Source organism: Macaca mulatta, chromosome 19 (genome assembly GCF_049350105.2).
Source record: "Macaca mulatta isolate MMU2019108-1 chromosome 19, T2T-MMU8v2.0, whole genome shotgun sequence".
Taxonomy (NCBI): Eukaryota; Metazoa; Chordata; class Mammalia; order Primates; family Cercopithecidae; genus Macaca; species Macaca mulatta.
This window is the reverse complement of record NC_133424.1, coordinates 13,486,060-13,511,899: the sequence shown is the minus strand read 5'-3', so window position 1 is coordinate 13,511,899 and position 25,840 is coordinate 13,486,060. Positions and strand designations below refer to the sequence as shown.

General features: G+C 52.2%; 2 protein-coding genes and 2 long non-coding RNA genes across 6 annotated transcripts in view; 2 read left to right on the top strand and 2 right to left on the bottom strand.

The window, feature by feature from the left end:
• LOC144336692 (uncharacterized) overlaps window positions 1-25,840 on the top strand; it is a 48,541-nt gene that overhangs the window by 1,086 nt on the left and 21,615 nt on the right. The gene's annotated exons all lie outside the window — the stretch shown is intronic.
• Window positions 556-7,097, bottom strand: CALR (calreticulin). 2 transcript variants are annotated; one of them, NM_001261131.1, is given in 9 exon segments: window positions 556-1,327; window positions 1,405-1,497; window positions 4,823-4,966; window positions 5,056-5,169; window positions 5,257-5,466; window positions 5,559-5,653; window positions 6,076-6,279; window positions 6,472-6,573; window positions 6,936-7,057. In NM_001261131.1, coding segments are annotated over 9 exon segments (1,254 nt in total). In that variant the 5' UTR covers window positions 7,027-7,057; the 3' UTR covers window positions 556-1,126.
• Window positions 13,400-24,371, top strand: FARSA (phenylalanyl-tRNA synthetase subunit alpha). 2 transcript variants are annotated; one of them, NM_001260758.1, is given in 13 exon segments: window positions 13,400-13,578; window positions 16,696-16,833; window positions 16,918-17,016; window positions 17,095-17,213; window positions 18,423-18,515; window positions 18,607-18,735; window positions 18,813-18,928; window positions 21,680-21,764; window positions 21,851-21,950; window positions 22,047-22,215; window positions 22,327-22,404; window positions 22,608-22,722; window positions 23,964-24,365. In NM_001260758.1, coding segments are annotated over 13 exon segments (1,527 nt in total). In that variant the 5' UTR covers window positions 13,400-13,431; the 3' UTR covers window positions 24,103-24,365.
• Window positions 13,824-16,923, bottom strand: LOC144336760 (uncharacterized). Its single transcript, XR_013409085.1, has 3 exons — window positions 16,899-16,923; window positions 14,084-14,152; window positions 13,824-13,972 (listed from the first exon to the last, which is right to left on the bottom strand). It is a non-coding gene; the product is annotated as an uncharacterized LOC144336760 (long non-coding RNA).

Genomic DNA, 25,840 nt, shown 5'->3' with positions numbered 1-25,840 from the left:
GAATGAACCTACTATTTTAATTCCTGGGTCTCCCGCCAGGAGTACTTTGTTGTACTATCCCCAATCTGACCCCAAAAGTATTTAAAGATGTTAACTTTCAAAGCCTCACGACATTAAAAACAGAATTCTCCCTTGGATCTGCCAGTCCTAGAGGCATCCCAGAGGGGTTGGGCTGAGCCACAGGACCCCAAAGGAATAGAAGCATGAAGAAGGCCAGTTTAAGAGGGTGAACCAGATTAAGCCATTGTAGGCCAGCCTGGGCAACAGAGCAACAGTCTATCCTAAAAATAAAACCAATAAACAGAACCAAAACTTACCAGTTAGGTTCAAGGATTCAGTAAATTAATATGTGGAGTATTTACGGCAGCAACAGTCATTCTCCCGTTGGTTTTGAGGGTTATGGGGTAAATACGGGTCCCTGGAATCTTGTGGAACAGTCAGTAACCTCTCTAGCAACAGCTGAAAAAGGAGATATACTGGAAACCCTCCCCACCCCCAAAAAGACCACTGCTGGGTTTCCTGAAGTCTGTCTTTCCCCAAAAGGAGACACAGGAGGGAGACACAAAACTTAATTTAATAGAAATTTTGTTTGTAGTTCTTACATTCTCAGTGTGAGCCAATCTGGGACCCACTGCCCCACCCAGAAGTGGCCCAGTCCTGGGGGCAGGGGAGAAAGGGCGGGGTGAAATGAGAAGAGCCCCATTCTTCCTCAGTGCTGGGGGGTTGGAGACACCACCCCCTTCTCCTGCCCCCCTCTGGGCTCCAGGAAGGAGAGCAGATGAAATTTCAGGCCTGCAGCTTCTCCACACCACTGCCCCCCAGGTTGGAGGGGAGCTAAAAGATATGGAGAGAGAAGGGGACAGAGGCAAGAAAAGATGTTGATCAAGAAAGATGAGAACCAGGGGTGAGGGCTGAAGGAGAATCAAAGATAAAACACCAGTTAAAAAAAAAAAGGCGGGGGGCGGGGGGGAACAGTGGAGGAGGGGACAAAACCAAAATCCACCCCAAATCCGAACCAGCCTGGAAAAAAATGAAAGTTCTCGAGTCTCACAGAGACATTATTTGGCGCGGCCAGCTCTGCGGCAGGAGCGCTCAGGCCTCAGTCCAGCCCTGGAGGCAGGCCTCTCTACAGCTCATCCTTGGCCTGGCCGGGGACATCTTCCTCCTCATCTTCCTCCTTGTCCTCCTCATCCTCCTCATCCTCATCTTTGTCCTCATCGTCCTCCTTGTCTTCTGCCTCCTCCTCCTCTTTGCGCTTCTTGTCTTCTTCCTCCTCCTTAAGCCTCTGCTCCTCGTCCTGTTTGTCCTTCATTTGTTTCTCTGCTGCCTGCAGGCAGAGCACACACCTCAGGGCCTTGCACCCTGCCTTCCCTGCCCGCCCCCCACATCAGGACCAGGACTCACCTTTGTCACGCCCCACGTCTCATTGCCAAACTCCTCGGCGTATGCCTCATCGTTGGTGATAAGGAAGTTGTCAAAGATGGTGCCAGACTTGACCTGGAGGATGAATGGAAGGATGGTCAGAGGTGACACCCGATAGCCCTTCCTTTGGACAGGGTTTCCACCTGTGTTCCTATAACCACTATACCCTGCTGCCTGCATCTGCAGAGAAGACAAGGAACGCTGCTGACATTGCAGTTAAAAAGATGGAGAGTCCGGGCACGGTGGCTCACACCTGTAATCCTCACCCAGAAGCCAAGGCGGGTGGATCACAAGGTCAGGAGATCGAGACCATCCTGGCTAACACAGTGAAACCCCGTCTCTATTAAAAATACAAAAAATTAGCCAGGCGTGGTGGTGGGCGCCTGTAGTCCCAGCTACTCGGGAGGCTGAGGGAGGAGAATGGCGTGAACCCAGGAGGCGGAGTCTGCAGTGAGCGCAGATCGGGCAACTGCACTCCAGCCTGGGCGACAGAGAGAGACTCCATCTCAAAAAAAGATGGAGAGATGGCCAGGCACAGGCTCACGCCTGTAATCCCAGCACTTTGGGAGGCTATGGTGAGCAGATCACTTGAGGCCAGGAGTTCAAGACCAACCTGGGCAACATAGTGAAACCCTGTCTCCACTAAAAAAAAAAAAGCCCGGTGTCTGTGGTGGCACATGCCTGGTATGCCTGTAATCCCAGCTACTCAGGAGGCTGAAGCAGGAGAATCGCTTGAACCTGGGAGGCGGAGGTTGTGGTGAGTCAAGATTGCATCATTGGCCGGGCGCGGTGGCTCAAGCCTGTAATCCCAGCACTTTGGGAGGCCGAGGCGGGTGGATCACGAGGTCAGGAGATCGAGACTATCCTGGCTAACATGGTGAAACCCCGTCTCTACTAAAAATACAGAAAACTAGCCGGGTGTGGTGGCGGGCACCTGTAGTCTCAGCTACTTGGGAGGCTGAGGCGGGAGAATGGCGTGAACCCGGGAGGCGGAGCTTGCAGTGAGCCGAGATCACGCCACTGCACTCCAGCCTGGGAGACACAGCGAGACTCCGTCTCAAAAAAAAAAAAAAAAAAAAAAAAGATTGCATCATTGCACTCCAGCCTGGGCAACAAGAGTGAAATTCCATCTCAAAAAAAAAAAAAAAAAACAACCCAGTGCTGTGGCACATGGCTGTAATTCCAGCTGTTCGAGAGGCTGAGGCCTGAGAATCACTTGAACCTGGAAGGCAGAGACTGCAGTAAGCCGAGATGAAGCCACTGCACTCCAACCTGGGTGACAGAGCAAGACTCTGTCTTTATATTTAAAAAAAAAAAAAAAAAAAAAAAGGATGGAGCGACTCAGGTGTTGTACTGCCTGGGTTCAAACCCCAGCTTTGTGGTTTCCTGCCCCCATGACCTTGGGCTACTGACTTCAGTTCTCTGCACCTGTTTCTTCTGTTTCTCACTCTCTTATATTCAGGTATTTTTCAGGTACCTACTAAATGCCAAGAAATGTCTTGGGCACAGAAGGTATTTCAGTGACCAAAAAAGACAAAAATTCAGTCCCAGCTTTTTTTGAAACAGGGTCTCACTCTGTCACCCAGGCTGGAGTGCAGTGACATGATCATGGCTCACTGCAGCCTCGATGCCCCAGGTTCAAGTATCATCCTCCTTCCTTGGTAGCTTGGACTACAGGTATGCACGACATCTGGCTAATTTTTAAAGTTTTTTGTAGAGGCTAGGCACAGTGGCTCAACCCGTGTAATCCCAGCATTTTGGGAGGCCGAGGCGGGCAGATCACCTGAGGCCAGGAGTTCGAGACCAATCTTGGCAACATGGTGAAGCCCTGTCTCTACCCAAAAAAAAAAAAAAAAAAAAAAAAAAAGGCTGGGTACGGTGGTTCATGCCTGTAATCCCAGCACTTTGGGAGGCTGAGGCTGGTGGATTATGAGGTCAGGAGATCGAGACCATCCTGGCTAACATGGTGAAACCACGTCTCTACTAAAAAAAAAAAAAAAAAAAAAAAAAAATCGGCCGGGCACGGTGGCTCAAGCCTGTAATCCCAGCACTTTGGGAGGCCGAGACGGGCGGATCACGAGGTTAGGAGATCGAGACCATCCTGGCGAACACGGTGAAACCCCGTCTCTACTAAAAAAAAAAATACAAAAAAACTAGCCGGGCGTGCTGGCGGCGCCTGTAGTCCCAGCTACTTGGGAGGCTGAGTCAGGAGAATGGCGGGAACCCGTGGGGCGGAGCTTGCAGTGAGCTGAGATCCGGCCACTGCACTCCAGCCCGGGCAACAGAGCCAGACTCCGTCTCAAAAAAAAAAAAAAAAAAAAAAAAAAAAAAAAAATCAGCCAGGCGTGGTGGCAGGCGCCTGTAGTCCCAGCTACTTGGGAGGCTGAGACAGGAGAATGCCGTAAACCTGGGAGGCGGAGCTTGCAGTGAGCTGAGATCGCACCACTGCACTCCAGCCTGGGCGACAGAGCAAGACTCGGTCTCAAAAACAAAAAACAAACAAATTAGCCTGGCATCCATAGTGGCACATGCCTGTAATCCCAGTTACTGGGGAGGCTGAGGCAGGAGAATCGCTTGAACCCAGCAGGCGAAGGTTGCAGTGAGCTGAGATCGTGCCATTGCACTCGAGCCTCAGCAACAAGAGTGAAACTGCGTCTCAAAAAAAAAAAAAAAAAAGGCCGGGCGCGGTGGCTCAAGCCTGTAATCCCAGCACTTTGGGAGGCCGAGACGGGTGGATCACGAGGTCAGGAGATCGAGACCATCCTGGCTAACACAGTGAAACCCCGTCTCTACTAAAAAATACAAAAAAACTAGCCGGGCGAGGTGGCGGGCGCCTGTAGTCCCAGCTACTTGGGAGGCTGAGGCAGGAGAATGGCCTGAACCCGGGAGGCGGGGCTTGCAGTGAGCTGAGATCCGGCCACTGCACTCCAGCAAGGGGGACAGAGTGAGACTCCGTCTCAAAAAAAAAAAAAAAAAAAAAAAAAAAATTTGTAGAGATAGGGTCTCCTCACTACGTTGCCAAGCAAGGTTGTCTAATTCTTGGCCTCAAGCAATCCTCCTGCCTCAGTCTCCCAAAGTACTGTGATTATAAGGGTGAGCCACTGTGCCCAGCCCCAGCTAACTAAGTGGGTTACCTGACCACCTTCTAGTTCTTTCAGGGTATTTAAAGAAGTTGATTTGCATAAAAGTACTTGGGGAAGTACTTAGTTCACAAGAAGTACAGCCTCAAAAGCATTGCTGTGAGGACTCCACAGGGACAGACCAGGAAGTACTGTTTACAAAAAGTACCATTTTTGAGTCAGACCCGCCTGGGGTGCGATCGTATCCTGTCACTTTCCCCTTGGGTAATCTTATGCACTTGAGGTACCCCAGGGATCCTCCTTTTTCCTCCAAGTCTCACCTGCCAGAGGTCCAGGCCCAGCACACCAAAGTTATCATAGGCATAGATACTGGGATCAGGAGAGTACTCAGGATTGTCAATTTCTGGGTGGATCCAAGTGCCCTTGTAATCTGGGTTGTCGATCTGCCGGGGCTTCCACTCACCCTGCAGAAGGAAGAAGGGAACTAGAGGGTGAGTAAGGTTGGTGCACTCCCCACTGTGAGCCCCAGCCCTGCTCAGAGCCCCAAACTCACCTTGTACTCAGGGTTCTGAATCACTGGGGGTTCCCACTCTCCATCCATCTCTTCATCCCAGTCCTCGGGTTTCTTAGCATCGGGGTCAGGGATATGCTCGGGCTTGTCCCAGTCCTGGGGGGTAGATGAAGAGGTCAGAGTTGGCCCAAATGTCCTCACACCCTCCAATGTGGAGAGCAGAGCCCCCACCCAAACACCAACCTCAGGCTTGGAGTCTGTGGGATCATCGATCTTGGCCCGCTCATCCCAGTCTTCAGGTTTTGAAGCATCAGGATCCTTTATCTTCTTGGGTGGCAGGAAGTCCCAATCGTCTTCCAAGGAGCCCGACTCCACCTGGCTGTTGTCAATCTTCACCTCATAAGTGTTGTCTGGCCGCACAATCAGTGTGTACAGGTGTGTAAACTCATCATCCTGAAGAAGGAAGAAGGTGAGCAGCCCCCCCTCAATCAGGCTGACCTCTGAACCTCCCCATGACACCCATTTGCCACCACCCCCAGGCACACCTTGCAACGGATGTCCTTGTTGATCAGCACGTTTTTGCCCTTGTAGTTGAAGATGACGTGAACCTTCTTGGTGCCGGGGCCACAGATATCAGGACCTAGGTGTGAAGCAGATCCAGTTAAAAGTCAGAGACTACCCACCATTTCGAGTTCCTCACCCCTCTTTACAAAAGGAAGACCTGGTTCCTAAACTCGGGTCTGTCAAGGCTGAAAAGAGAAACTCAGACCCTGATTCTGTGCTGAATGGGTTGTGGGTGAAGCCTTAAGTTTAAATTAAAAAAAAAAAATCAGTGCTCTAGAACTCAACATCCTCATTTGTAAGATTGGGAAATAACTATATACAATGACACAAATTAATTAACAGCCTAGATCTGCGATCATAACGCAATAAATTGTTGCTGTGACTTAATTCTTTTAGCGCCCCTTCCAAAGACAATCATAACTATTAAGAAAGTCAATGGGGTCTGGGTCTCCCTCCAACTAATGGGACAGAGGTCAGCACCAGGAAGCAGCCCCTCACCAAACATGATGTTGTATTCTGAGTCTCCGTGCATGTCCGTCTGGTCCAAACTATTAGGAAACAGCTTCACATAACCGCCCCCACAGTCGATGTTCTGCTCATGTTTCACCGTGAACTGCACCACCAGCGTCTGGCCTTTGTTGCTGAAAGGCTCGAAACTGGCCGACAGAGCATAAAAGCGTGCATCCTGGCTTGTCTGCAAACCTGAGACGGGACGGTAGTGTGGTCACCGTTGGGTCCTGACCCGCGAGGACCCTCGATTTAGACGATACAGACGACTCCCCCACTTCCTCCACCTGCCCTGCTCCTAGGGGACTGTCCCGGCTGTGTGTGTGCGGACAAGGACTTCTGCCAGGAAGTCCTCGCGGATCTGAGCACCCACTCCTAAGCTCTTACCTTTATCTTTCTCCTCGTCACCGTAGAACTTGCCGGAACTGAGGACGAATTTGCCAAAATCTGACTTGTGTTTGGATTCGATCCAGCGGGAAGTCCACCCGTCTAAGTGGAGGGTTAGAGAGTTAGGTCAGCGCGGCTCTGCTAATCCCCCCCCCCACCAAGCATCTGCGGAGAACCACAAGCTGCTGGGGACAGGGAAGGAGATCCCCGACTCTCCCCACCCCAACCTCTAGTTGACACGTCGGGTGCCTTCAGCGATCCTCGGGCGAACCCTAACTCCCACCGCGGGAGGCCGCTACGCCTTCCGCGCTCCCCAGAGACGCAAAAGAGGGATCGCCCGCAGCTCCAGTCGCCGGGGACCACTGTGTTGGCCCTCTAAGCGGTAATTACGGGCGACGACGCAGATCCGGGATGGGGGGCCGGCCGCGTCGTCGGGACGGCCTCGAGGTGGGACCAGGCGTTACCTCCGTCCAGAAACTGCTCCTTGAAGTAGACGGCGGGCTCGGCGGCGGCCAAGCCGAGGAGGCCGAGCAGCAGCGGCACGGATAGCAGCATGGCGGGCCGAGGGGGCGGCGGCGCGCGGGCCCTTTAAGACGACCCTCCGGCGGCGGCTCTGCAGTACGGACGGACGCCGCCGCCCGCCTTGCATTTTTATACCCACCCGCCTCTCAAACCAACCTGACCCAGCCCTTGGGCCCGCCCCTGACACTTTATCATTGGCCTGCGCCCACGGCCGTCTCTTTCCATTGGACCTTCGTCGGTTCACTAGGTTAGGCTGCGCCTCGGAACGCTGGGTTCCCAGATGGCCGATTTCTATTGGCCTCACCACTGACCAATGATGGTCGACCACGCGTTGTGGGGGACGCCCACTGGTGAGGTGGGGGCCGCGAGCCCCTCAGGCCAGGTCATGTGACCAGACCTGAACCTAAGACCGCCCTTGCCCGTGCGCGTCGTTCCCCATCTGGGCGTTTAAAGAACCCGCGGGAGCGCAGGTGTTTCCACGCGGGATCGGGACCCCGCCTCAGCTTCTCTTCCTCCCGTTCCCTCTAGGTGGAGGGGCTGGGCAAGGCTTTCCTAGCCAGTTCTTATCTTGCATTTGGGAACCAGCACCCCACTGCTGCTCCCCTACCCCCGCCCAGGATAGGAGAGAGCTCATGGGTTGGGGCCCTGGGGCTACGCTGCACCCCGGTGCTACAGCCACGCGGGCCAGTGGGAAGAATGCCAGCCCTCTCCTCATTCTGCCCCTAGGGCCCTGGCAGCCTATCAGACTGCTGCTGTGTGACTGGGGCAAGTCACTTAACCTCTCTGAAGTGACAGACGTTCCTGAGCAGACAGAGGGGGTGACCCTGGCCAGGTGCTACCCAGCAGAAATGCTGTTAACGTTTTTAAAGCTGGCCTGGGACAAGAGGGGAGGAAGACTTAACGATGTGACTGTGACTCCTGGGGTGGGGATAGGGTTATTACCCAGATTGCAGCAGCCCCTTTACTCTCGTCTCAACCGGTAAATGAAGGAGGTCGCTGTCTGTGGTCTCCCACAAACGGCCTGGCTTTTGCAATTAAACGGCTATAGGCGAGAGGGCAGGGGGTTCCGTTTGGGGAGGGAAAAAAGACACAGATGGTAGCGAAGATAAGGTGCTAGGGAGATGGGCAGGACCCCCCCACCCCACCCCAGTCTGGAGTCTTCTGAAGCCAGAGGCACGTGACTGGCACCAGTACCCTGCCCCCAAGCTGTAGAAAGGAGATCTGGGGGTTTTCCAAACTCTGGGCAAATAAGCCCTGGACCTGGGAACACGGGAGTGGACTGTGGAAGGAGGGAATGAGGGGGATCCAGGAAAGAGGGTGAGGAGGGGGTGCTTCCTGGCTAATGGTTGTGACTCAGAAAAGGGAGGAAGGAAAAAATGAAAAGGAAAACAAAGTGGAGTGGGGGAATGACTTGGCAAGGGTCTTTGGTTAAGAAAAGAAAAAGAAATGGTGGCCGGGCGCGGTGGCTCACGCCTGTAAACCCAGCACTTGGGGAGGCCGAGGCAGGCGGATCATTTGAGGTCATGAGTTCGAGAGCAGCCTGGCCAACAAGGCGAAAACTCGTCTCCACTAAAAAAAAAAAAAAAATTAGCTGGGCGTGGTGGTGGGTGCCTGTAATCCCAGTACTCAGGAGGCTGAGGTGGGAGAATCACTTGAAACCTGGGAGCCAGAGATTGCAGTGAGCCGAGATCACACCACTCCAGGCCACCAGCCCAGGTGATAGAGCAAGACTCCATCTCGAAAAAAAAGAAGGGGGAGAATGAATTGGGAAGTTGGGGTTCTACCCCTTCCTCTAGGTAGTATTCAGTATTGCCTAGTCTGGTCCCCTCAATGAGGATCCCGAGGACCATCCCAGGCCTCTGGCTGACCCTTCCTCCTGTTCCTGTGTCAGGCACCTGTGGGCTTGGCACTTCCTACCTGAGATTAGACACTGCCTGTTTTGTTCACTTTGCATCCTCCAGTGTCACCTGCAGCATCTGGCACAGAACAGGATTAAAAACTACTTGCTGCATGACAGAAGAGAGGAAGGAAGGACTTGTAGAAATTAACTAAAAACAGGCTGGGCACAGTGACTCATGCCTATAATCCCAACAGTTTGGCAGGCCAAGATGGGAGGATCACTTGAGGCCAGGAGTTCAAGACCAGCCTGGGCAACATAGCAGGATGCCATCTTTACTAAAAAAAATTTTTTTTTTTTTTTTTGAGACGGAATCTTGCTCTGTCACCTAGACTGGAGTGCAGTGGCGTGATCTCGATCTCGGCTCACTACAAGCTCCGCCTCCCGGGTTCACACCATTCTCCTGCCTCAGCCTCCTGAGTAGTTGGGACTACAGACACCTGCCACCACGCCCAGCTAATTTTGCTTTTGTATTTTTAGTAGAGACAGGGTTTCACCATGTTAGCCAGGATGGTCTCGATCTCCTGACCTCGTGATCCACCCGCCTCAGCCTCCCAAAGTGCTGGGATTACAGGCGTGAGCCACCGCACCCAGCGAAAAAAAGTTTTTTAAATTGCCAGGCATGGTGGCGCCCGCCTGTGTTCCCAGCTACTCAGAAGGCTGAGGCAGGAGGATCACTTGAGACCAGGAGGTTGACGCTGCTGTGAGCGGTGTTCTTGCCACTGCACACTCTAACCTGGGTGACAGAGCAAGACCCTGTCTCAAAAATAAATAAAAATAGGCTGGACACGGTCGTTCACACTTGTAATCCTAGCACATTGGGAAACTGAGGCAGGCAGATTGTTTTAGCCCAGCAGTTCAAGACCAGCCTGGGCAACATGGTGGAACCTTGTTCTTACAAAAAAAATATATACACATTATATATATATGTCAAATATATGAGATACATAAATTGTATATGAGATATGATATGTATGTCACATATATTATATATCATGTATTATGATATATATAACAATTAACTTGACTATATTTATATATAGTTATATATATAGTTATATATATATACACACACACCTGGCACATATATATGTAACTGGCATATATATATACACATATATATATAAAAAAAAATTAGTCTGGACTGGTGGCACACACCTGTAGTCCCAGCTACTTGGGAGGCTGAGGTGAGAGGATCACTTGAGCCCAGGAGGTGGAGGCTGCAGTCAGCCAAGATCATGCCACTGCACTACAGCCTGGGCAACAAAGTGAGACCCACTCTCTAAATAAATAAATAAATAATCAACAAAAAATGGGAGGAGAGAAGGGACTTTGAGAAATGTATCCTGAATACAGAACCTCATATAGGGTCAGGACTGGGGGATATGAGTCATCCCATTTTGCAGACTCAAATAATAATTGTGATGTAAAAGGAATAAATGTGTTCTGCTTATAAAAGTATTCGAACGTGGACCACACTCAATTTAGTAAGCAGTGTGAATATGTGTGGGCATTAAATTCTCACAATAACCTGGGCTCCAATCATCTCCATGTGGGCAAGAAACTGAGGCACAGAAAGATTAAGCCTTCTGGTTGAATGACATAAATGGCAGACCTAGAATTCTTTTTTTTTTTTTTTTTTTTTTTTTTTGAGACAGAGCCTTGCTCTGTCACCCAGGCTGGAGTGCAGTGGGGCAATCTCCGCTCACTACAAGCTCCGCCTCCCAGGCTCAAGTGATTCTCCTGCCTCAGCTTCCTGAGTGGCTGGGATTACAGGCATCCCCACCGCACCTGGCTAATTTTTGTATTTTTAGAGGAGATGGGGTTTCGCCATCTTGGCCAAGCTGGTCTTGAACTCCTGACCCAGGTGATTCGTCCACCTCAGCCTCCCAAAGTGCTGGGATTACAGGCATGAGCCACTGCACCTGGCCTGCAGATCTAGGATTCCAATCTACCTGTGCTGACATAAATCACCACTGCCCACATGTGATTACTGACCATTTGAAACGTGGTTGGTCTGAACTGAGATGTGTTGTACGTATAAAATACACATCAGATTTTGAAGATTTAGTATGGAAAAAAAAGTGCTTTTTTTTTTTTTTTGAGACGGAGTTTCGCCTTGTTGTCCAGGCTGGAGTGCAATGACATGATCTCGGCTCACTGCAACCTCTGCCTCCCAAGTTCAAGCGATTCTCCTACTTAAGCCTCCCAAGTAGCTGAGATTACAGGCATGCACCACCATGCCCTGCTAATTTTGTATTTTTAGTAGAGATAGGGTTTCTCCATGTTAGTCAGGCTGGTCTCGAACTCCCAACCTCAGGTGATCTGCCCGCCTCGGGCTCCCAAAGTGCTGGGATTACAGGTGTGAGCCACCGCGCCCAGCCGAGTGCAAAATATTTTATTAGTCATCTTTTTTTTTTTTTCTTAAGAGTCAGGGTCTAGCCGGGCACGGTGGCTCAAGCCTGTAATCCCAGCACTTTGGGAGGCTGAGACGGGCGGATCACAAGGTCAGGAGATCGAGACCATCCTGGCTAACACGGTGAAACCCCGTCTCTACTAAAAAATACAAAAAACTAGCCGGGCGAGGTGGCGGGCGCCTGTGGTCCCAGCTACTCGGGAGGCTGAGGCAGGAGAATGGCGTAAACCCGGGAGGCGGAGCTTGCAGTGAGCTGAGATCCGGCCACTGCACTCCAGCCTGGGCGACAGAGCCAGACTCAGTCTCAAAAAAAAAAAAAAAAAAAAAAAAGTCAGGGTCTGGCTGGCTGGGCACGGTGGGTCATGCCTGTAATGCCAGCACTTTGGGAGACCGATGCAGGAGGATAACCTGAGCCTAGGAGTTTGAGACCAGCCTGGACAACATGGCAAAAACCCATCTTTACAAAAAAAAAAAAAAGACAAAAAAGAAAAAGCTGGGTGTAGTGACACGCACCTGTAGTTCCAGCTACTCAGGAGCCTAAGGTTGGAGGATCATTAGAGCCTGGGAAGTCAAAGCTGCAGTAAGCCATAATTGCGCCACTGCACTCCAGCATAGGTGACAGAGCAAGACCCTGTCTCAAAAAAGAAAGATGTTGGCCGGGCACGGTGGCTCAAGCCTGTAATCCCAGCACTTTGGGAGGCCGAGACGGGCGGATCACGAGGTCAGGAGATCGAGACCATCCTGGCTAACACGCTGAAACCCCGTCTCTACTAAAAAAATACAAAAAACTAGCCGGGCGAGGTGGCGGGCGCCTGTAGTCCCAGCTGCTCGGGAGGCTGAGGCAGGAGAATGGCGTGAACCCGGGAGGCGGAGCTTGCAGTGAGCTGAGATCCGGCCACTGCACTCCAGCCCAGGTGACAGAGGGAGACTCCGTCTCAAAACAAAACAAAACAAAACAAAACAAAAAAACCCAAAAAAAACCAGAAAGATGTTTTGCACTATATTTCTATAGGACAGTGCTAATCTAGGCCATGAAGTATTTGCACCGACGTTGCTCTCAGCGCACAGGGGTGGGGGATCTGGAAGGTTTATAATTTATGGCTTAATTTCCACCAACTCTCTGTAGAACCTTGGGCAAGTCATACCACCTTCTGAGCCTCAGTTTTCTCATCTGTGTAATGCGGTTATATCAGTATCTACATCATAAAGTTTTGGGGAGAAATGAAATTCTACACGTGAAGTACTTAGTTCTGGGCTAAGTACTACCACATAGGAGGTAGTCCACACAGGTTAGGTGCCACCTTGACTTACTAGATGAATCCTTTTCCCCTCTATAAAAAGGGATGGTACCTACCCAGCCTTCCTTTGAAATTTTAAAAGTAGCTGACATCGCCAAAATGACCATCTCGGCCGGGCGCGGTGGCTCAAGCCTGTAATCCCAGCACTTTGGGAGGCCGAGACGGGCGGATCACGAGATCAGGAGATCGAGACCATCCTGGCTAACACAGTGAAACCCCGTCTCTACTAAAAAATACAAAAAAACTAGCCGGGTGAGGTGGCGGGCGCCTGTAGTCCCAGCTACTCGGGAGGCTGAGGCAGGAGAATGGCGCAAACCCGGGAGGCGGAGCTTGCAGTGAGCTGAGATCCGGCCACTGCACTCCAGCCTGGGTGACAGAGCAAGACTCCGTCTCAAAAAAAAAAAAAAAAAAAAAAAAAAAAAAAAAAAAACAAAATGACCATCTCTGGAGCCCACCACCCACCGCCTCTCGTAGGGCAAGAGAGAATACCAGAAGGGCAGAGATTTCTGTAACCCAGAGAGGGTTAAGTCCAAGGTCACACAGCCCGCTCGAAGTGAGGCTAGATAAAGCTCAAAACAGGGCGGTGCTTCTGACCTTGAGATAATCGATTTTCCTCTCTGGTCAACCAGACGCCACTGATGGAGCCAGGGTGGACGTGGGAACTGAGTGCCGTGCACCTTCTGAGGCTCCGTCGCCACACTCAAGATGACGACACATTGAGCCCTGCTCTGCGGTTAGACACATTCAAGATGGCGATGCACAGCCCGGATTCCGGTTCCGGTGGCTCAGGCCCCGGCCAGGACACGCTGAGCACACTGGAAGCAGCCATGGCGGATGGTCCGGTGGCGGAACTGCTGCTCCGGCGGCTGGAGGCGTCCGATGGCGGCCTGGACAGCGCCGAGCTGGCGGCTGAGCTGGGCATGGAGCACCAAGCGGTGGTGGGCGCCGTGAAGAGCCTTCAGGCACTGGGCGAGGTGAGCCGGGCCCGTGATGCCGGGCCGCCTTGCCCTTGCACCTACGGTCCCCTTGCCAGGAGGGCTCTACATCCAGACCAAATTCCCTCAGGCCTAGTTTGGGGTACCTGTATATGTGTCCACCCCGGGATGCGCGGACGGGAAGTGGGACGAGCGAGGGCCCAGATGTTCCTCATGCAATAAATGTTTATTGAGGCGCGGTCAGCGTGGGTAGGGGGAACGATAATGGACGAGGAGGACGCGGTTGCTGCCCTCACGCAGGTTGCGACCTTATAGGAAGGTGCTTCAAGAACTAGAGTGATGGGGGGAACACAGGGGACCCAGCTGTGACAGCTGACCCAGGCTTGGGGGTCAGGGAGAGCGGCCTGGTGCAGGTGACGGCTGAGTCGGTTCTCTGTAGAGGAAAGTGATACCACTTTAGAGATCAGTGGCCGGGATATTCGGGGATGGCAGGCGGCGAGGGAGACCAGCATAGCTGTAATTGCAAGGCCTCTTAGGTCTTTACCTCACGAGGGAACTGGGGAGCGATAGCAGGAGCTAGAGCCCGGTCAGATGAGTGTGCTATCCACATCACCTTTGGGAATAACTGGCAGGGACAGGACAGGAGGTGAAGGGATGAAAGCAGAAGCTGGCACTTCCCCAAGCTGGATGGCATGATGTCTGGCTATGGGAAGGCAGCTTGGGGGAGGTGGGGAAGGCATGGGATTCAGGACAAGGCAGGGGGCACACCGATGAAGTCCAGCCTTCTGACTTGGGCAAGTAGACAGTGACAGAGTCACAGGAGGAGGATGCTGAGGGGCCCGTGGGCCACCCAGAAGGCTAGATCCATGAGGCCAGGATCTGGGCTGTTTATCCTTAGAGCTCACGTTCTGCGCCCCACTTTGGTCTCAGCTTGTTTGTCCAATTCATTCCATAATCCTGGCTGATGGCCATGTTATTCCCATTTTGCAGATGTGACAACTGATGGTCAGTAACATAATCAGTGTGAATAGAAGAGGCCGATGAACCCAGATTTGAAATTAGGCACTCAGGCTGCAGAGCCCATAGTCCTCAATGCAGAGGCAGCTGTGTTCTGTTGGGTGACAGTGCTTTGATCAATATGATTTGACATTTGTATACGTCACAGAGAGTTAAATAATATAAGGAGGTAAGGTTAAATCTAATGACAGTAATAGCCATAAAAATAATTATAGTAGTTAGAATTTATGCCGGGTGCAGTGGCTGACGCCTGTAATCCCAGCACTTTGGGAGGCCGAGGCGGGTGGATCATGAGTTCAGGAGTTCAAGACCAGCCTGGCCAAGATGGTGAAACACCGTCTCTGCTAAAAATACAAAAAATTTAGCCAGGCGTGGTGGTGGGCGCCTGTAATCCCAGCTACTTGGGAGGCTGAGGCAGATAATTGTTTGAACCTGGGAGGTGGAGGTTGCAGTGAGCCAAGATTGCACCACTGCACTCCAGCCTGGGCGACAGAGCGAGACTCCATCTCAAAAAAAAAAAAAAATTATGCAGCAGTTGTCACATGGTAGGCACTATATATTTTTTCTGAGTATTAATTTAGCTACTCCTTAAAATCATCTGAGGTAGAACCCATCACACCTTTCTCTTATGGATGAGAAGAGTTGCTCAGAGGTTAAGCAACTTTCCCGAGGTCACACAGGAAATGAAGGGCAGAGGTAGGATTAGAACGAAGTGGGAGCCAGGTCCTGTGCACTCTATTTATCCTTTTTGTCCTTTTCTTCGTGACTCTGGACCTGGAACCTCAGTTTTTGTTTGTAATGTGTACCTCCAGGGCCCTTGTCTGACATTCTGGGCACTGACATGTGAACATTTAAACATGGAGACAGGTTGGGCGTGGTGGCTCATGCCCGTAATGCCAGCACTTTGGGAGGCTGAGAAAGGAGAATCACTTGCGACTAGGAGTTTGAGACCAGCCTGGACAACATAACAACACCCTGTCTTTAAAAAGTAATTTAAAGGGGCCGGGCGCGGTGGCTCAAGCCTGTAATCCCAGCACTTTGGGAGGCCGAGATGGGCGGATCACGAGGTCAGAAGATCGAGACCATCCTGGCTAACACGGTGAAACCCCGTCTCTACTAAAAAATACAAAAAACTAGCCGGGCGAGGTGGTGGTCGCCTGTAGTCCCAGCTACTCGGGAGGCTGAGGCAGGAGAATGGCGTGAACCCGAGAGGCGGAGCTTGCAGTGAGCTGAGATCCAGCCATTGCACTCCAGCCTGGGCGACAGAGCAAGACTCCGTCTCAAAAAAAAAAAAAAAAAGTAATTTAAAGGGCTGGGTGCAATGGCTCACGCCTGTAATCCCAACACTTTGGGAGGCCAAGCTGGCCGATTACGAGGTCAGGAATTTGAGATCAGCCTGGCCAACATGGCAAAACCCCATCTCTACTGAAAATACAAAAATTAGCAGAGCATGGTGGCACACACCTGCAATCCCAGCTACTTGGGAGGCTGAGGCAGATAACTGTTTGAACCTGGGAGGCTGAGTTTGCAGTGAGCCGAGATCGCGTCACTGCATTCCAGCCTGGGCGACAAAGCGAGACTCCATCTCAAAAAAAAAAAAAAAAAGAAGGGTAATTTAAAAATTAACCAGGTGTGGTGGCACGTGCCTGTAGTCCCAGCTACTCAGGAGGCTGAGGCGGAAGGATCACTTGAGTCCAAGAGTTCAAGGCTATAGTGAGCTATGATCACACAACTGTACCCCAGCCTAGTAACAGGGTTAGGCCCCCTCTCAGTGAAAACAAAAACAAAGAAAAAAATGTGAAGGTGAATCAGTTCACCTAATTTTTCACCTTAAAATCTGTCACAGGTTCAAAACTGACAGTAAGAATTTGTCCTCCGCCAGGTAGCATCCTTAGTGGTATACTTTACCCAGGGAGGTGTAAACTACCATTATTATTACCCCTGTGTTACATAAGGGAAATGGAGACACAACAAGGTCTTTCCCTTGAGACCACTTGACTGTAAAGTTGCATAGCTGGGATATGAAGCCAGCTTCAAGGGCTATGCTTTGAACCTGGGACCCAGTGCTGCCGAAAGGGGGTGCCTGACTCTGAGCCTCACCCCTGCCTGGATCCCCCACCCCCCGCCATTTCTCTCTAGGTCATCGAGGCTGAACTGCGGTCCACCAAGCGCTGGGAGCTTACTGCGGAGGGTGAGGAGATTGCCCGGGAGGGCAGCCATGAGGCCCGTGTGTTTCGAAGCATCCCCCCGGAGGGCCTGGCCCAGAGCGAGCTTATGGTAGGAGCTGTGGGGTGAAAGGGGAGTGAGTGATGGGGTGAAGGTGGCCCTGGTGCCCCACTCACTGCAGCCTCTCTTTTCCAGCGACTGCCCAGTGGCAAAGTGGGCTTCAGCAAGGCCATGTCCAACAAGTGGATCCGGGTAGACAAGAGTGCAGCTGACGGGCCCCGGGTGTTCCGAGTGGTGCGTTCCTGCGGGCTGGCCAGGGGGCAGGTGGACAGGCACGTGGGCCCCTGGCCCTCACACCCCTTATCCCGGCAGGTGGACAGCATGGAGGACGAGGTGCAGCGGCGGCTCCAACTGGTCCAGGGGGGACAGGCTGAGAAGCTGGGGGAGAAGGAGAGGAGCGAGCTGAGGAAGAGGAAGCTGTTGGCTGAAGTGTGAGTGGGTGCCCCCTGCAGGCTCAGGCCCCCACCACCTGCATGGCATGGTGGAGGCATGGTGGGAGGGAGACAGACACCTTGCCCACACCAGGCACAGGTGTGGCCAGTTTCCTCCCAGCTCGCTTAATGCCATAGTTGTCAAGTGTATGTGCCTCGGGGTCTTTGTCCATGAGGACCCTTCTGCTGAGAACTGTTTTCCCTCTGATCTTTAAAGTTGGCTCCTCATCAAGTCTCTCTCCTGCGTCCGCTTAAAGAGGCCACCCTGCCACCCCTCCTCTCCTCTTGAGTTCCATGAAGCCCATCACCCCTAGTCTTCATCTTTGGTGCTTGTTCATTTCTTTCACTGTCCTTAGTGTGGTCTAAAGTTTAATGAACACACGCTGGACAGGCTCCTGGAACCTAGATGGTCTAGGGGCTGTCCTCTCACAGAACAAATGTCCCCTTTGAGCAGACACAGAGTGGCAGAGAGAAGAGACTAGAGCTGGGATGCATAATTGAAGTACACAAGAGTGAAACTCCGTCTCAAAAAAGGAAAAGGGGCTGGGCGCTGTGGCTCAAGCCTGTAATCCCAGCACTTTGGGAGGCCGAGACGGGCGGATCACGAGGTCAGGAGATCAAGACCATTCTGGCTAACACGGTGAAACCCCATCTCTACTAAAAAATACAAAAAACTAGCCAGGCGAGGTGGTGGGCGCCTGTAGTCCCAGCTACTTGGGAGGCTGAGGCAGGAGAATGGCGTAAACCCGGGAGGCGGAGCTTGCAGTGAGCTGATATCCGGCCACTGCACTCCAGCCTGGGCGACAGAGCGAGACTCCATCTCAAAAAAAAAAAAAAAAAGGAAAAGGAGAAAACCAAAAAAACTGCCCTCTTTCAGGGGCTTGCGGGGAGACTTTCGCAGAACAGAGCCTGGCACAGAATAAATCTGCTAGACTTTCCCTAATTTCATCACTCAGTCGTGTACTTAGCACCTTGAACAGACTCTGGCACACATTAGGTTCTCAATAAGCGTTTTTTGAATGAATAAGTAAGTGCATACGGGAGATAGGACATGGCCACATAGGGGGATTTCAGGTAGTGATGAATGTCAGGATGGAAATAAAGCAGAGTGACTTGGTAGGTAGCGTGGGGATCCTCATCAGGCGGGAGATCAAGGAAGTCCTCTAAGAGGAGATAGCAGTGGCATCTCCTTTGTTCCCCTGGCCACAGGACCCTGAAGACCTACTGGGTGAGCAAAGGCAGTGCCTTTAGTACCAGCATCTCCAAGCAAGAGACAGAACTGAGCCCAGAGATGATCTCTAGGTAGGGGTCAACCCCAGGGTCAGGGCGGATGGGAGCTGGGGCAGGGGGCGGGGACGGGCAGCCCTTACCAGGCCCTTGCATCCTCCCCCAGTGGCTCTTGGCGGGACCGGCCCTTCAAGCCCTACAACTTCTTGGCCCACGGTGTCCTCCCCGACAGCGGTCACCTTCACCCCCTGCTCAAGGTCCGCTCCCAGTTCCGACAGATCTTCCTGGAGATGGGGTGAGCACAGGGCTGGGGGCAGGGCCTGGTGCTGCTGCTGGGTACAGGCAGGGCAGTCAGGCCGCGTCTCCCACCAGGTTCACCGAGATGCCGACCGATAACTTCATTGAGAGCTCCTTCTGGAACTTTGACGCCCTCTTCCAGCCCCAGCAGCACCCAGCCCGTGACCAGCATGATACCTTCTTCCTTCGAGGTGGGTCAGCCCCTAGGGCCTCCCTGAGACATGAGAGACACCAGGCGCCAGGGTAGAGCCTTTACAGGATGGGCATCCCATTTTATCAAATTAGGTCTAGAACTGGGCATGGTGGTGTGCACCTGTAGTGCAGCTATTTGGGAGGCCAAGGCAGGAGGATTGCTTGAGCCCAGGAGTTCAAATCCAGCTCAGGCAATCTAGGGAAGAGTCTACCTCTAAAAAAATTAATTAAAGTCCATCCTTGTTGAATGTGTCAAGCTCTGTTCTCATATCACCTCCAGTCTTTTTTTTTTTTTTGAGACAGGGTCTTACTCTGTCGCCCAAGCTGGAGTGCAGTGGCACGATCTTGGCTCACTGCAAACTGCCTCCCGGGTTCAAGCAATTCTCCTGCCTCAGCCTCCCGAGTAGCTGGGATTACAGGCTCGTACCACCATGCCCGGCTAATTTTTGTATTTTTAGTAGAGATGGAGTTTCGCCATGTTGGCCAGGCTGGTCTCAAGCTCCGGCCTGCCTCAGCCTCCCAAAGTGCTGGGATTACAAGCGTGAGCCACTGCACCTGGCTGTTTTTTTCAGACAGAGTCTCATTCTGTCGCTGAAGCTAGAGTGCAGTGGCACGATCTCAGCTCATTGCAATTTCCACCTCCCACGTTCAAGCGATTCTCCTGCCTCAGCCTCCTGAGTAGCTGGGATTACAGGCACCCGCCACCATGCTCGGCTAATTTTTGTGTTTTTAGTAGAGACAGGGTTTCGCCATGTTGGCCAGGCTGGTCTTGAACTCTTGACCTCAAGTATTCCTCCTGCCTCGGCCTCCCAAAGTGCTAGGATTACAGGCATAAGCGACCACGCCTAGCTAAAAATTAGTGTATTTTTGTATTGTTTTGTCTTGTTCTATGTTGCCCAGGCTGGTCTCGAACTCCTGAGCTCAAACAGTCCTCTTGCCTCAGCCTCCCAAAGTGCTGGGATTACAGGTGTGAGCCCCTACACCCTGCCTGCCTGCATGTCTTCTTTGAGCATTCCAGGCTGTGCACACCTCAGGGCCTTTGCTGACATTCTGTCTTTAGCTGAGAGCTGTTTTCTCCCAGATCTTCAAGGCAGGCTGCAGCCTCAAACCTCTGCTCACGTGTCACCAGAGACAGGCCAGCCTAACACTCCCAGGCTCACCCCCAGTTCTACAGAAGCCCTTCACCCCTAGTGTTTATTCTTCTGTCACATTTCTTTCTTTCATTGCCCTTAGCACTGTCCGGAATGGAATGACTTCCCACAATGGGGTGGCCTTCCTGACCAAGAGGGCAGTTGAGGTCATTGGGTGCCGACTTACCTGGCCAGGAGGAGCAACATCATTCTTGTCATCATTGTCATAGCACCCAAAACTTACTAAGCACTCATCACATGCTAGCCACTATTCTAATCTTCCTGCCAACTACTGGAAGCACTACTATTACCCCTTTTTACAAAGAAGGAAACTTGGCCAGGCTCAGTGGGTATAATCCCACTGTTCGGGAGGCTAAGGGAGGAGGATTGCTTGAGCCCAGGAGTTTGAGATCAGCCTGAGCAACATAGAAAGACCCCATCTTACAAAAAAAATTAGCTGGGCATGGTGGTGCATGCCTGTAGTTGTAGCTACTCAGGAGGCTAAGGTGAAGGATTGCTTGAGCCTGGGAGTTTGAGGCTGCAGTGAGCTATGATTGCATCACTGCACTGCAGGCCAAGCAACAGAGCAAGACTATATACCTTAAAAAAAAGAAAACAAAAGGCCGGGCGCAGTGGCATAATCCTAGCACTTTGGGAGGCCCAGGCAGGCAGATCACTTCAAGTCAGGAGTTTGAGACCAGCCTGGCCAACATGGTAAAACCCCATGTCTACCAAATATAAAAAATTAGCTGGGTGTGGTGGCACACTTCTGTAATCCCAGCTACTTGGGAGGCTGAGGCAGGAGAATTGCTTGAACCTGGGAGGAGGAGGTTGCAGTGAGCCGAGAGTGTGCCACTGCACTCCAGCCTGGGCAGTGGCGCAAGATTCCATGTTAGGGCCAGGCGTGGTGGCTCACGCCTGTAATCCTAGCACTTTGGGAGGCCGAGGCGGGCGGATCATAAGGTCAGGAGATCAAGACCATCCTGGCTAACATGATGAAACCCCGTCTCTACTATAAAAATACAAACAATTAGCCGGGTGTGGTGGTGGGCGCCTGTAGCCCTAGCTACTCAGGAGGCTGAGGCAGGAGAATGGCGTGAACCCGGGAGGTGGAGCAAGACTGCACCTCAAAATAAATAAATGCATACATACATATGTACATAAATAAAGCCCAGGTGCAGTGGCTCTCGCCTATAATCCCAATACTCTGGAAGGCTGAGGCGGGTGGATCACCTGAGGTCAGCAGTTCGAGACCACCCTGACCAACATGGGGAAACCCCACCTCTACTAAAAATACAAAAGTTACCCAGGTGTGGTGGCGGGCACCTGTAATACCAGCTACTTGGGAGGTTGCAGTGAGCCAAGATTGAGCCATTGCACTTTAGCTGAGGTGATCGAACAAGACTCCGTCTCAAAAAAAAAAAAAAGAAAAGAAAAAAATACACACAAATGAGAAAACTGAGGCACGAGAATCGCTTGAACCTGGGAGGCAGAGGTTGCAGTAAGCCCAGATTGCACCACTGCACTCCAGCCTGGGCAACAAAGTGAGACCCTGTCTGAAAAAAAAAAAAGAAAGGGAAATGCTCGTTGACTGACCTGATGTTGCTCTGTCCTGCCCAGATCCAGCTGAGGCCCTGCAGCTCCCAATGGACTACGTCCAGCGGGTCAAGCGGACCCACTCTCAGGGCGGCTACGGCTCACAGGGGTGAGGCAGGACTCACCTGGTATGGAAGGGAAGGAAGCTGGGGACCCCTGGGCCATTGCATGGACTTCCCACCTTCCCTCCTGAAGGTACAAGTATACCTGGAAGCTGGATGAGGCCCGGAAAAACCTACTTCGTACCCACACCACATCAGCCAGCGCCCGTGCACTCTATCGCCTTGCCCAAAAGGTGCGGTTGGCCCAGGTGGGGGCCAGAGTGGGGAGAGGGTGCTGTCAAAGGGACCTTCTGACCCATACTTGGGCCTGGCTCGGTTGTCACCCCTAGAAGCCCTTCACGCCGGTCAAGTACTTCTCCATTGACCGCGTATTCCGGAATGAGACCCTGGACGCCACGCACCTGGCTGAGTTCCACCAGATCGAGGGTGTGGTGGCGGATCACGGCCTCACCCTGGGCCACCTCATGGGCGTTCTGCGGGAGTTCTTCACCAAGCTGGGTGAGCAGGGGGGCAGGGGTGGGCAGCGGTGGTGCGGCAGCAGGCGGGTGTGTTGATCACCAGCATTATCCTCCAAACCCCTGCTCTCCTGCCCGCCCCTACTCCCTGCAGGTATCACGCAACTCCGCTTCAAGCCAGCCTACAACCCATACACAGAGCCCAGCATGGAGGTGTTCAGCTACCACCAAGGTCAGGGTGGGCCCTCGTACTGGGGTGGGAGGGAGGTCTCAGGCTACCATGGTTCAGCCTGGGTCCCCCCACTGCCACACCTGTACCCCACCGCCACACCTGTACCCCACCTCCCAAGCTCACCACCAGACTCAGAACCTGTAGCAGCAGTGCCCAGAAACTCAACACGCGCTGCCCCTGTCTTCTCTGTCCTGCCCCTACAGGCCTGAAGAAGTGGGTGGAGGTCGGAAACTCGGGGGTCTTCCGTCCAGAGATGCTGCTGCCCATGGGGCTTCCCGAGAATGTGTCGGTCATTGCCTGGGGCCTCTCCCTGGAGCGGTAAGTGCCCAGGTGGAAACTCTGGGTGTCCAGCTGCCTCAAACAACTCTCCAGGCATAGGGGCCTGCGTGGTTTCAGCACCACCCATTCATTCATCCAATGGACAAAACTTTCATAGTAAGCACAAACTGAACACCCGGCCCCGTGCTGTGAACATGACAGCTCATGTCCCTGCCTTTGAACCTGGGGTCCCAGTGGAGCGAGAAGGATGATAACTAGCAAGACCAACAAGCATATCAGGCCAGGTGTGGTAGCTCCCAGTGCTGTGGGAGGCCAAGGCAGGAGGATTGTCTGAGCCAGGAGTTTGAGGTCAACCTGGGCAATAGAGCAAGTCTCCGTCTCTACAAAGAATAAAAACAGGCCAGGCGTGGTGGCACATGCATATAATCCCAGCACTGTGGGTGGCTGAGGCAGGTGTATACCTGAGGTCAGGAGTTTGAGGCCAGCCTGACCAACATGGCAAAACCTCGTCTCTAATAAAAATATAAAAATTAGCCAGGTGTGTTGGCAGGTGCCTGTAATCCCAGCTACTTGGGAGGCTGAGGCAGGAGAATTGTTTGAACCCAGGAGGCAGAGGCTGCAGTGAGCCAAGATCATGCCACTGCACTCTATTCTAGCCTGGGCAACAGAGTGTGACTCTATCTCCCGTCTCTACTAAAACTACAAAAATTAGCCGGGCACTGTTGCGTGTGTCTGTAGTCCTAGTCCTAGGTACTCATGAGGCCTAGGTATGAGAATCACTTGAACCTGGGAGGTGGAGGTTGCAGTGAGCTGAGATTGTGCTACCGCACTCCACCCTAGGTTATAGAGTGAGACTATGTCTCAAAAAACAAATGCACTCAGCAAATAAAGACACAAGTGTGTACCAGGGCAGTAAGTGGTATAGGGAGGGCTAAGGCAACTACGTGGTCAGTGAAGGCATCATGGAGGAAGAAGTGCCATCTTAGCAAAATCTGGAGGTAGATAAAGGGGTAAACTGTGAGAGTATCTGGGGAAGGGTGTTCTAGGTAGTGGTCACAGTTCAAAGGCCCAGAAGTGGGAATGTGCCTTTTGTATTAGGAGAAGCACGAGTAGGCTGGTGTGGCTGAAGGCAGAGGGTGAGAGGTGATAGAGCAGTTGGCGCAGGGCCCTATGGGTCATGGGGAGAACTTGAACTTTTCCTCTGAGGAAGATGGGAGCCATCCTAAGCCAAAGAGTGCATGTGCTGACCTCATGGTAAACTCTGTTCCCTTTCTTACAAGCCCAACGATGATCAAATATGGCATCAACAACATCCGGGACCTGGTGGGCCACAAGGTAAACCTGCAGATGGTGTACGACAGTCCCCTGTGCCGCCTGGATGCTGAGCCGAGGCCCCCTCCCACACAGGAGGCTGCGTGACATGGGCCAGTCTAGGACAGCTCATCCTCCCTGAGTCCCTGCTGCTGCACTCCTTTGCATCCCTGGCCAGTGACCTTGTATTTATGAGGCCTCTGTGAGGCCAGCCCCCACCTTCCTCTTTCCCACCTGTCCCAGAACCAGAATCCCAGGGACAGAGGACCAGGTAGCAGGTTCCTTCTGTTGTCCTGTGTGGTGTGTCCACTGTGAGGGTGGGCCTTGAGGAGACCTGTGGGCCACCTACTGTCTAATAAAGTGGGCAGTTGCCCCCATCTGGTGGCTTTCCTTAGGGGTGACATGTCTTGTTGGGTCCCCCTAGCTCAGTGTGCCACTTGATGGTCAAAAATCTGGGTACTAGACCAGGCATAGTGCCTCACTTCTGTAATCCCAGAACTTTTGGGAGACTGAGGTGGGTGGGTCACTTGAGGTCAGAAGTTCAGGAACAGCCTGGCCAAAGAGGTGAAACCACATCTCTACTAAAAATAAAAAAATTAGGCCAGGCATGGTGGCTCACGCCTGTAATCCCAACACTTCGGGAAGCCAAGGCAGGCAGATCACTTGAGGTCAGGAGTTCAAGACCAGCCTGGCCAACACAGTGAAAACCCATCTCTACTAAAAATACAAAAAAAAAAAAAAAATCAGCTGGGCATGGTGGCGAGCGCCTGTAGTTCCAGCTACTCTGGAGGCTGAAGCACGAGAATCACTTGAACCAAGAGGCAGAGGTTGCAGTGAGCCAAGATTGTGCCACTGCACTACAGCCTGGGTGACACAACAAGACTCTTGTTTCAAAAAAAAAAAAAAAAAACGCCGGGTGCGGTGGCTCAAGCCTGTAATCCCAGCACTTTGGGAGGCCGAGACGGGCGGATCACGAGGTCAGGAGATCGAGACCATCCTGGCTAACACGGTGAAACCCCGTCTCTACTAAAAATACAAAAACTTAGCCGGGCGAGGTGGCAGGCGCCTGTAGTCCCAGCTACTCGGGAGGCTGAGGCAGGAGAATGGCATAAACCCGGGAGGCGGAGCTTGCAGTGAGCTGAGATCTGGCCACTGCACTCCAGCCTGGGTGACAGAGCGAGACTCCGTCTCAAAAAAAAAAAAAAAAAAAAAAAAAAATTAGGCATGGTGGCAGGCACCTGTAGTCCCAGCTACTTGGGAGGCTGAGGTGGGAGAATCGCTTGAACCCAGGAGGTGGAGGTTGTAGAGAGCCAAGATCACACCACTGCACTCCAGCATAGGCCAGAGAGAGACCTGTCCCCAAAAAACAAAAATTAGCTCAGCATGGTGGCTCATGCCTATAATCCCAGGTACTCCAGAGACAGGTAGATCAGTTTAGCCTGGGAGGTCGAGGCTGCAATGAGCCGTGATTACACCACTGCACTCCAGCCTGGGCAACACAGTGAGACCCTGTCATTAAATAAATACATATTTATGTATCTAAATAAACATAAGTACCCTGCAATCTGTTGCCATTTCCATCAAATCTGAACCTCGGCTGTGTAGGGATGAAGAGAAAGCTTCCTTATTGCTCTCTGAAGTTTCACTAAAAATTATTGACAAAAGGCAGATTAATAAGAGAAAAGGAATACGAATGTATTTGATCATAGTGTTACCTGACAAGCCTTCAGAATGAAGACCCAGAGATAAGGGGAAACTTGTTTAGAGATGGAGTCTGGCTCTGTTGACTGGGCTGGAGTGTACGGGTGATCTTGGCTCACTGCAGCCTCAAGGGATTCTCCTGCCT